The 12,324-nt window shown below is 36.9% G+C and overlaps 1 protein-coding gene across 1 annotated transcript in view; it reads left to right on the forward strand.

The window, feature by feature from the left end:
• Positions 1-12,145, forward strand: part of LOC133523047 (sodium-dependent transporter bedraggled) — a 44,055-nt gene extending 31,910 nt beyond the window's left edge. Inside the window, exons 10-15 of the mRNA XM_061858553.1 lie at positions 2,427-2,651; positions 3,733-3,800; positions 5,520-5,646; positions 6,344-6,391; positions 7,888-8,099; positions 9,017-12,145. Of these exons, the coding sequence (XP_061714537.1) occupies positions 2,427-2,651; positions 3,733-3,800; positions 5,520-5,646; positions 6,344-6,391; positions 7,888-8,099; positions 9,017-9,389 (1,053 nt within the window). The 3' untranslated portion in view covers positions 9,390-12,145. The remainder of the gene's footprint in view (positions 1-2,426; positions 2,652-3,732; positions 3,801-5,519; positions 5,647-6,343; positions 6,392-7,887; positions 8,100-9,016) is intronic.
• The last annotated feature ends 179 nt before the right edge of the window (positions 12,146-12,324 follow it).

Below are 12,324 nucleotides of genomic sequence, written 5' to 3' on the forward strand. Positions count from 1 at the left end.
GAGTCCGACTCGCACTTGTCCGGTTTTTTAGTCAAAGAGGAGCAAAGTTACTTACAATGAATCCTCAGGTCTCTTTTTTTAGTTTTTCGTAAATAATTTGTAAAGTATGACCTATAGCAAAAAATATATATGTGTATATAAACAATTATAATAAAAAAATCTACAAAAGACATGCGGAACACTTTTCCCTAAGATCAATATTTATTAAGCTTTTAAAGCGAGAAACACAAATAATGTGCAGAATTGATTAAAATTAACTTTCGCCGTTTAATATCTCAATAATATTGATCCTAAAGAAAAAGTGTAAGAAATCTTTTTTCCAGAAAATTTTATGTTAAGTATTTATGTTTAACATTCTTATTGCACTGGAGCACCGTTTAAGAGTTATTTACGAACAACTAAAAAAGTACCTATGAATTGATTTACCCCCTATAATATCTTCTTAAATATTGATCCTAGAGAAAAGTGATCGAATTATTTTTTGTAGGAAATATTATGTGCATTCTTTATGTATAAGAATGTGTTTTGCTACGGGCTACCGTTTACGAGTTACTTACGAAAACTAAAAAGGGTTTTTAAAATCGCATTAGTATCTTTTTAAATATTCATCCTAGCGAAGTGTGCTAGATATTTCTTATAGAAAATTTTATGTTACTTATATATTTATGTATAAGACATTTTTTTTGCTATGGGTCATACTTTACAAATTATTTACGAAAACTAAAGAAAATGAACCTTAGAATTGGTTTTATTAACTTTCCCTTTTTAATATCTTTTTAAATATTGATCCTTTCACAAAGTGTACTGAATCTTTTTTGTAGAAGTTTTGTGTAGATTATTTACATTTTACAGCGTTTATTGCTAATTGCCACCGTTTACGAAAATATAGAAAAATGGACCAGAAAATTGATTTTAATTAATTTTCTCGCTTTAATATCTTTTTAAATATTGATCCTAGTAAAAAGTGTACTGAATTTGTCTTGTAGGAAATGTTATATAGATGATTTGCGTGATAGATCATTTTTTGATATGGGCCACCGTTCACGAGTTATTTAAGATAAACTAAAAAAGGGACATTTAAACCCTCCCTCCCCCGTACACAATAGCGCCACCCCCATCTATCAGTACTTTCAGTATGTTATTTATCTACAACTATGCCAAAATTCGCTTATACACGAATTATTTCCCCGTTTTTTCCTTCGTTTGGTGGCCTAATACGTACGACTCGAATTGAATAAATTGAATTTAAGAATATAAATATTTAAATTAGACACATCGCATAACCTACCTACTTCATTTGTAGGTACGGTAGAGACTATACTTACGGTAGGTACTACACAGACAGGCAGGCATTAGGCAGGTCAAAAAAGAAACATGTAGCAATATTTTTAAAAACAGTAACCTATGCACCTAGGCGATACGCGAATGAATATAGAAGTAGCAAGCTGCCACCGCCGCGCCGGGCAGGCGCGGCGCGCGCGCTGGCGGCGGCCGGTACCGCTCCCGCACCCCGCTTGTACACCCCGCTCCCTACACACTGCTCCCGATATGTTAAGTTTTTAATACGCTCGTTATTTTTTTGGATGTTTTTATAGTTGGATGGAAATAAAACTGTGATCTTAATTCAATAAATAAAATGGATAGAGAAATTTTTCACAACGAGTAAAAAGGCAATTTCTGAAAATAGTATAGTTACATGGATTTTTTTTTAGATTTTCATTTTGTAGCTATAAAACGGCAATAAAATGGCATTTCAGTGAAAAAATTAGATGGAGTAATTTTCCGGTCCAAGACACGTTCAAAAATTATATTTTATTAATATTGGTATTTCTGCTGGGATATTTTTTTGGATATTTCATATATTGTTGTAATACGTTACATGAATATGTCTGGTGAAGAAAGTTTGAACGGAGCATTTTTCCGTAAAAAGATATTAACGATTGAATACTTTAGGTATTTACTTAAATCCTATTATTATTATTCGTTGGAAATTAAGACAATACTTTTTATTTATTGATACTTTATCATACTGTAAAGTTTTTTCTGGCAGAGGAATTACAGCGGGGTCCACTACCTTTATTTCCTACACTACTACTGAGGTGGACGCACCTTTCAATATTATCGACTCTTGACAAATTATTTTTTATTTAATACGTTCAGATATCCAATCCACTCCAACACTTTAGAATACATTGATATATTATTTTTTATTTATCTTCTCAAATAGTCGGTAGTAAACTCAGGTTTAAAATAAAAAACCCAACGGCGAAGTATTACGGCGCTATGCATTGAAATAAAACCCACTTAATAACCACAGCTGTTGTATCGCAAAAATTTTACAGGAAACCGTAAATGGGTACTTTCATCCGTAATTTACAAAAATGAAACTTATAATCATAATTATTATATATTTCTTTTTTTTTCAGGCGGGAGTCCGTCTAGTGCACTACATGGACTACGTGTGGGTGGGGTCGTGGCTGGCGTGCGCCGTGCAGGTGGCGCTGACGGTGGGCGTGTTCGTGGTGCGCGGCCGGCCCTACGCCGCCGACACGGTGGTCGCCGCGCTGTACTCGGCGCGCACGACGACTGAAACTGCTCTGGCCACGTTACTGAGCTTCACTTGGACTGTGGCTTTGCCCGTTCTGCTTTGTGTGAGTGAACTGTTACTATCACACTTTGTCACATGGGAGCGGGCGGGGGGAGAGCGTGATGCATAGTAAAGAAGTTACGCACAGTGCACACACTAGGGAATATGTCAGTGTCAAATTTGTGGTAAGTCTCTAGGTCCTAGATTAGAAACACTCGTTTTAACCACACACAATATCGTCATTAAAAATTATACTGTCGGATGTTTCTAAAGCTTAAAAATAATACAAGCCAAAGGTCATGTTTCTCAGAAAAGTCTTAACAGCGCGAAGTAGGGCTTCTCGCGCACGGTACAGCGACATCTAGCGGGTTATTTGGTAACTGAACCCTCTTTGCAAAAGCGACAAAGTTGTCACCGCGCTGTATTCAGCTCAGTCAAGGACTGAAACTGCTACAAGGACTGAAGCCACGTTTCTAAGTTTCACTTGGACTTTGCGCTTCCTGTTCTGCTATGCGTGAGAACCACACTTTAAATCGCATTTTTTACATCGGAAACTGATTACATTGGTAGGGTCGCCATGTGATGTGGTGCCAAATAACAAAAGTGTATTAGGTATATTATATATAAAACATTATTGTTTGCTACCGACGCTAATATAATACGTCGGTAGCAAACAAGGTTACTGTGAGGTAACGGTTAACAATTATAGAATACTAATATGAACGTTTGCTTCTCCAAGGAATGTTACATAATGCGCATGAAACCGTCGTTTTAGTAACCGTCCAATGACAAAAGTACGAATGTAACATAAAATCAATAAATAAATGAATATTGGACATTCTTACACAAATTGACCAAGTCCCACAATAAGCTCAAGAAGGCTTGTATTGTGGGTACTCAGACAACGATATATATAATATATAAAGATTTAAATACATAGAAAACACGCATAACTCAGAGACAAATATCTGTGTTCATCACACAAATAAATGCCCTTACCGGGATTCGAACCCAGGACTATCGCCTTCATAAGTAGGGTCACTACCCCGTCGGCCAGACTGGTCGTCAAACATGAACTTAGCGAAGTCGTTATTTGGGATTTAAATTATAAAGTAAATATTTAATTAATTGTTTTTCTTTTTCAGGCTATCAGTGTTATGGATTTCCGATGTGGGCAGCAGCGGCAACTCTACAGCTGGAGGAAACCCGCAGGGTAAGCATGTTATATTGACTTATATCTTGTTGATATTTGTGCTTGCTCAGCTTTATAAGATAAGATAAGATAAGATACATTTATTGATAAAATTATACAGATTTTACAAGTCAATTCAATGAGGTTGCTTTACCATACTGTACAATGTCAACCATATTATTACGAGTACATTACAATGCTCAATTTATATTGATTGCAATTTTAATTACAATTATTATGTTTATTTATTTCAATTCTCAAATTTATATGTTATTCACACTTCCTCAAAATAAATTCATTCACACTGTAGCAACACAGGTCAATCAACATTTTTTTAAGTTTATTATTAAATATTTTATCACTCGCAGAGGTAATTATGTCACTAGGCAGGGTGTTATAGATCTTGACACCTAGGACAGCGAGTGACTTTCGAGCTTTAGCGAGTCTGCGGTGCGGGACAAGTAGCAGGTGTGCACCTCGAGTATTTCTACCATGACACTGTCCGCGCGTTGTGTATTGGTCCAGATTAGATCTCACGTGTTGGCAGGCCATCAATATGAAGATACACGGCAGAGTGAGGATTTTATGGTCCTTAAATAACGCTTGGGCTGGGTGATCGTAGGGCTTGCCAGATATTATTCTAAGGGCCCGCTTCTGTAGTTTAAACGGTCTGTCACAGTCTGCTGACGTACCCCATAGCTCGACATTATATTATGCAACAGTTGTATAAGAAGGGTAAAAAAGGCAAGTGGCGTGAATACGCCACGAGCATTTTTTGACCTACTTATATAACGTTGCATACAATACTTTTCCTACGACTTAACAAAAATAATACTTTAAACTAGTGTGGAATCATATAGGTAAACAAAGCAAAAGTATACAGCTAAGATACGCGAGGCAAGCATACATTCTTACGCGCCCGGCCCGCCCGGCCCGGCTGGTCAGCGACACCTTCTCGTAAATCATAAGGCCCTGGTACTTGTTCTTTGCTATATAAAATTTTTGGACTGTTTTTTTCTCGATTTTGGCCCCAGTAGCCTATGGAGACTAACAAGCGACGCTAACCGGTCTTCGTAGTATATGGGTATTGTTATATTAGGGGTGTCACATGAGTGTTTCTGACTTATGATGCAATTGTTTCTACTATGCAACCAAATGAATATTTTGTAAGTTGGCAGCAATGCACTTAGTTTGAATCTGTATTAAATTTGAATTTTTTAGATTGTATATGGCTACCCCATTAGTCACAGTATCGTTTTAGCAATTTTAAAGCACAAGTGCTGTTATGAGGAATAGACAATATAGACTTTTCTTCAAACCTTTTATGTAGGTTCTTACATTCGTGTTCATGAATGTATAAATGACAGATAACAGTAGAGGAGTCGGAAATAGTACATTACGATACAAGTGCGATAACTAGGAAATTCAAAACGAGTGGCGATAAATTAAAACACGACCGAAGGGAGTGTTTTAAATCAACGCGAGTTGCGAATTACCTATTCGCACATGTATCGTACAACGTTTTACAGTACATATGGCCCTTTAAATGTTCGACACAGTAACGTAATATGCTAATTTTCGCACTAGTGCGGTAAAGTAGCACCATATGTACTGTAAAATATCTTTTCCTACTCCTCTACTGTTATCTGCCATTTATACACTTAACTATAACCTTTTAGAAAATACTATAACCTTTCTCCCCTGTAAAACAATAGTTTATCGTAGTATATGCGCGCACAGGTACTGGCCGGCGTGGGCGCGGCAGACGGCGGTGGCGCTGCAGCAGGGCGCGCTGCTGTGCGCGCCGGCCGCCGCCTTCGTGCAGACGTGGCGGTACATGAGCAAGGGGCCGCCTGATATTTTAGACGTAAGCATTTTTACTTATTTAAGCAAGATACTGTGTTCTCGAAGCCGCTTGCTCGTTTTCCTGTCCCTAAGTGAGATTCCTACCATTCTTCTTTCCATCGCTCTTTGGGTTACATGTAATATGTGCAAGATTTCTTTTGTAAACACCCAGGTTTCCACTCCATAAGTAAGTAGTGGTAGGACACGAGCCTTTAAATGCGGTGTTAATCTAAATATCTGGGAAACAAGCTCGGAAAACATATTGAAACTCAAAAATGAGCGTTTTCCCAGAGATCAGACCTAGCTAGATCGATTTTTCGCCCCCGAAAACCACCATTTAGCAAATTTCATCGAAATCGTTAGAGCCGTTTCCGAGATCCCCGAAATATATATACAAAAATTGCTCGTTTAAAGGTATAAGATAAGGAAAAATGTCGGATATACAATTGAAACCTTGTATTATGTTGTAGGAGTATTTGACACATTATATCATTTATTTATTTTATTTATTTATTGTTTATGATGTTATTTTTATAATATTTAAAAGGTGTGTTATTGATGTTAATGTTTTGTTTATAAGTAAAAGAGATGACTAGCGTTTCTATGTGAAAGTGGTCAAATTATTATATATATATAATATAAATATTCCTATTAATAAGTTTAAGGTTGTTAGTTGTGTAACAGGTGATTTAAATTATAATTTAATTACATGCTGCTAGGAATATGAAGAGTATAGGAGCGCAAATAGTGAATGTTTGGAGGAGTTGGTAAGGATAATTATTTAATAATTATTATTGTATGAATAGAATGCAGTTAAAACTTTTTATCACTATTGTATACAATACTTTTTTCACATCAGCAGCTGGAACAATTTGCTGCTTAAAAACAGTATCCAAAATCGCTTTTGGTCAAAATAACATTCAAGTGACCTTTATATTCGAATGTCACTTCAACGTGCGGGGCCTAATACAAGTTCGAAATATTTGGATTCTATTGTCTTTGTCCCTTTCACGACATTAACAAAAAAAAAAGACAAAAATAATTGCATACGTAATTCAACGGTTTATAATAGACCCCCGAAATAAGTCAGACCACATCGTTCCAAAACACCCTACGAGTCTCCATTCGTAATAATTCATTAATGAAATAAAAGTTTAAAATTTGGTAAAAACACCATATTTTACGTATTTTATTATACATTCAAAACGATGAACATAAAAAATTAGGCAATTATTATGCAAAGTAAATAATTCTACTTTTAACGATCTCTACTATAGTTGACAAATAGTTTTATCCGCAATTCGGACCGTAACTTACAAATTTTTTTTTTTAATAAAAAAAGTCTATTGAACTGTCAATTGATGTTCGTTATCTCCGTATTATTTTATTGAAATGTCTTTCCTTTTGTTTTATTGCGGTAATTAAACTTAATTGTTAGAATACCTTAAGAAAACAACAACAACCTTCCAAATATGTTCTCACTGCTGTCGTGAAATTTTTTGTGTACTACACGAGATCAAAGTTATTTATATCTCGTGCGCTTTTGAGTCCCTTACTGCGCTCATCATTCTCGATTCTCGCTACGCTCGTGAATCTATTATAGAAACTTTCGCTTGCACGGGACTCCAAATAAGCACTCGAAGAAATATCAAACTTTGCTCTCTTGTTGTAAAAATAATTATTCTGCGAGTCAACAAAAATATTACTTTAAACTAATAGAGTCATATAGGTAAACAAACCAAAAGTATATAGCTATTAAATATGCGAGCAGCCGCGATACCTTCAAACTCCGACCGACCCGGCGGGATGGTCAGCGACACCTTCTCGTAACTCATGAGGCCCTGGTACTTGCTCTGCGGTAAATTCATTTTTTAGACAGTTTTTTTCTTGATTTTGGCCACCGTAGCCTATGGAGACTAACAAGCAACGCTAAGCGGTTTTCGTAGTTTATGGATGTTGCTATATTAAGGGTGTCACATGTGCGTTTATGACTTATGAAGCAATTGTTTGTTACAACCTAAAATAAAATAAAAATTTGAGCTATCGTTTTGTTTCGTCCTCTTGACCGCGGCGAGCTGTGATTCGTCAATTTCATTATGGTTGACTAAACCGTTTCGAAATGACTATTATCACGCCGCACGCTCCGCCCCGCTGTACGCCCCGCCGAACGCTCTGCTTCGAGCGTCCACTCAGGCTTTTACACTTTGAGTCTCTGCCCTTGAATGTCTTACCCGAAATGACATAAATGTGTTTCTCCCCTTAGCGGATCCAGAACCTGTACCGTCCGCCGCTGGGCGGCCCGGGCGCGGCGTCCCCCCCCCCCCCCCCGCCCCCCCCCCCCCCGGGGGGCGCGGCCCGCCCGCCCGCGCCGGCGCCCGACCCGCCGCCCAAGTACACGCCGCCGCCCTCCTACTCCACCGCCACTGGCGCCCGCCTGCTCAACACCATACGCCGCAGCTTCCGTACATTACGAAGGTATGCATAGCTCTTGTCGATGGACTACACGCCTCGGTCAGATTCTTTAGGTCCCTATAAGACAATACTTGCTTATCCTTCTAGTTGCTTTGTAGAGCTTGCTCGTAGTTTTCCTCTTCCTCTTCATGCATATGTAACGTATCCAAAACTCCTAATTGAGTCAAACGCAAGTACCAGATTCATGTGACCCGCCACCCTAATACACGCCGCGCCCTCATACTCCACCACTATCAAAACGAAGCTGCTTAAACTTCCTTTTCAATAACTTGGAAACTACAGGAGAAGTGTTAAAACCAAAAATCAACGAATAACGTTGAAGAAATATAAATTGCAACCAATGCTTTTAAATAATTATCGGTTGTATCGCGGTGGAAAGACCGTCAGCTGGTCAAATAAACATGTATAAAATACGCCCCTTTATGGAATGCGACATACAAAGCTTTATGATATTGTTATTATTGTCATAAAAAAGTAAAGCGCTTGTTTTTTACAGGTTCATGCGACCAGCTGAAATTTTTTCCACCGTGATACAACCGGCTGACGATTTTTTACTTATATAGTATCTAAACTATCATCTGACAAAGTCTGACAAAACGAAAGGCAATACCTAAATTTATTTATTTTTTTGACGTGTGTGGCTACCATTCCTCAACCCACCAACGGAGTGGAAGCTGACGTCCACGAGAGTTCATCATACATGACCGTTAACCACTATACGAGTTATCGCCCGGGAGGCGATTGGTCATGGAAATCTTTTCCTAGCTCGCGGTCTACCATCTGTCATCAAAGATGGTCACAATTCAGAAAATTTTCTATCAGTATTGGATTATTAATATTATTATTATCGGCTACGAGATTAACAAACGAATTACCTTACGATAACCAAAATAGACCTAAAACCTTTTTATTTGTTCCAGAATAACCTCCGCCCGCGCGCCGTCCCCCTCGCACTCGGCGGCCGCGCCGGCCACGCTGAGCGAGACGGTGGCCCGCGCCGCCCCGCCGCACTACGCCCCGCCCACCCTCACCCTCGCGCACGAAGCGCACTCCTCCAACTCGCTCTCCCTAACCAGAGATTATCTCCGACGGTCCTTCGTACGGAAAAGTGATTCGGCCAAAAGCATACGATCAAGTCTTAGAAGGAGTTTTAAATATGGCGGGGGGTTAACCACGAGTCATGAGCATTTGGTGAGAGATGCGGAGCCGATCTCCAATACTGTGGCTATGTCAGCCATGTTGGAGACAGACGATCCGCCCAATGTTACGCGCAGTTTAGCCTCTGTCATATAAGAATACACGTGTGTCTATGTATGTTAAAATGGCTCATAAGTGATAATACAATTTATGGCGAAATCTACGACTCATGAGGATTCAGGTGAGAGACCGGAGTTCAAACGATCTATGATTTAAGAAACAGTTGTTTTTTCCTTTTATTTTCAACTTTTTATTGACCAAGTAAACTTGACACGCAAAACGAGCTTTTGTTAAGTTAAGAGCCAGGAAACATTTTATCTTATCAAATAATGGCTAGTGTCGGACTCAAAATATTCATTTACAAATGTGTTTTAATTTCAAATGAGGTATTATTTTCAAAGTTAAATTTGCTTCAAGCGAACTTCACATATATCAAAGAGAATTTGAAATAGAGGTGTATTGTGAAAGAAAACTTTGTAGCCACAGTAAATTTACTGCCATCTTTCGACATATGATTAAAAGCTTTAAAACGCCATTTGACTTTGATCCTTATTTTCTCACTGATATGTGTTAAATTTGTTAAATATCAAAAACAAGGCGCTATCTAATAGATCAAAGGCCGAAGGTATGGCGACATCGTTTCGAGCGATGGCGCCACAACATTTGACCTACGCCCGGTAAGATGGCGCCAATTTAAGATATTTAACAAATTTAACACATATCACTGATAGAATAAGGATCAAAGTCAAATGGCGTTCTAAAAGTTTTAATCATGTATCGAAAGATGGCAGTAATTTTACTGTGGCTACAAAATTTTCTTTAACAATCCACCCCTATTTCAAATTCTCCTTGCAAATATTTAGTAATATGGCAATGATGTAGGGTTGACGTCAGAGATACATTCATATTTTGCAGTAAAGGTCATAAATATATACACACTTTTTACCTGATTTCAGTGAATTAAGGTTGACAATAAAATTGTATATATATTTGTGACTTGACTACATTTAAATAAGGATAAGACTGAGTGGTCAGGTCAGGACCAAGATTTGAATGTTTGTTAGATAGGTGCCTAGTATCGATAGACTGCCCAGTGTATTAGTTTGGATTTTCGAATGTAATAGGTCTAAAGAGGCATTAGAATAAACTAAAGCTTATGAAATGTATAACGAGTGAATAGATTTGATTGTAAGATCTGAAATGATAGAATCTTTGCTAATCGAATTCTAAATGATAAGTTATGATGAATTGAACAGTATTGTTTGCATTAAGTTTAGTTGTCCTGACTGTATGATTAGTGACAAGGTTTTAGTGTCAATGATATAGTGTCAAAATATGGTAAGATTGATTTTGATTGTTTTAAAGGTATCCATTTTACATTGTATATTTCTCGTAGTCGAATTGTAAGAATCCGCCTTTTTATACGAACCGTAAAACCACCCAACTATAGTCCAAAGCTCCTGACTATGGTCCACAAATAAACTCAATTTTTCTCGTTCAGGTGTGTATTTTACTATATTTTTGTAGTTCTAAGGCAAAGTATGTTTATAAATGGAAGGTAAAACTAGGAGTAAACCAAAAGGAACATTGGTATAGATACTTAATTTCCTTTTGAACTTGTGGACCATAGTTGCAGTATTGGACTATAGTTGGGTAGTTTTACGGAAGTCATTTTAAAATTGTTGTTAACATTTTCACGTTGTTGTTGTAAGTCCGCATTTTGTTATAGTACATTATTGTCGAGGCTCGGAAGTAGTTACTTGCTGCCTGATGATTCGTTTTAATCGGACGACCTTTGACCGACGAGCTCTGCGAAAGAGCCGCAGCTGCTGGGTGGCTGTTTAACGGTTCACGTTTGTAAAACTCCGAATCTTACAATTTGACTGCGACATACTAATTATTTAATTTACACATTCATCACTTTCATTTCAAACACATTTTATTTAAAGCGTATACTTTTATATACATATTTAAAAAGACAATGTTATGTTAATGTATTATTGTGGTCTTATCGTGGGCGAGTGACCGATCGAATATTAAAAGTATACGCTTTTGTATTTTGAGCCATGTTAATAGTTTTACAATTAAATATACTTCGATAGCTTAAGACTGTATACTTAATGAACTTGATAATAAATTCAGAGCTTAGTAACGATGTTTTAAGACTTGAAATTGTTAAGAAAACTTGTAGCAGTTATTTTAGTGTAGTTTTTGTACTAGCAAATGTGTTCTCTGTAGGTTAAGTTGTTGAGTGCATGTTTATTGTATTGAATAAGATTTTTATAAATGTTTTTGGGTGTGTGAAGTTTCTGTAGGCGTTGATACGGTCGAGTTTTTGGTACTTACACGTAGTAAAGACACTGCGTTGTAACATCCAATGTTGCAAGGAGTTACATGGGATATATATGTAGCAAGCATCACAATTTATCGACCGGAGTTGTTATTTGTTACATAACTTTTTGATGTTAAACACCAAATAGTCTTAATACTCAGCTGAATATTTTGACTTTTACTCATTCCGCACGATTTGAAAGTTATGTAGCAATGCCTAGGTGATTTATATAAGTACAATGGATCTACAGTTAGTGGGTTTTTAGTTTTATTTTAGATAAGTTTAGCTTCGCGGCAGTTCCTTTTTGCATTTAACAGTGCTCGTTTAAATTATTCTCTTGGAAAATATTCTTAGTTCTAGTCACTAACATGCTTCCTTATTTTTACAAGTTTTAGAAAACATCACATGGAGCCTTTAGCACTTTTTTTCCTTTTACATTCCTTTGTTGCAATATGTATTTACAAATAAACAAAATATTAATAAGTAGAACAATAAGAATAATAAAAGTTTTTACAACAAACTTTCTTGTTTTTTTTTACATCTTTTTGGTGAAAAAGTGAAGGTTTTTTTCTTTTTACATTCCTTTGTTGCAATATGTACTTACAAATAAACAAAATATTAATGAGTAGAACAATAAGAATAATAAAAGTTTTTACAACAAACTTTCTTGTTTTTTTTTACATCTTTTTGGTGAAAAAG

The sequence above is a fragment of the Cydia pomonella genome, chromosome 11 (assembly GCF_033807575.1).
Source record: "Cydia pomonella isolate Wapato2018A chromosome 11, ilCydPomo1, whole genome shotgun sequence".
NCBI classification, from domain to species: Eukaryota; Metazoa; Arthropoda; class Insecta; order Lepidoptera; family Tortricidae; genus Cydia; species Cydia pomonella.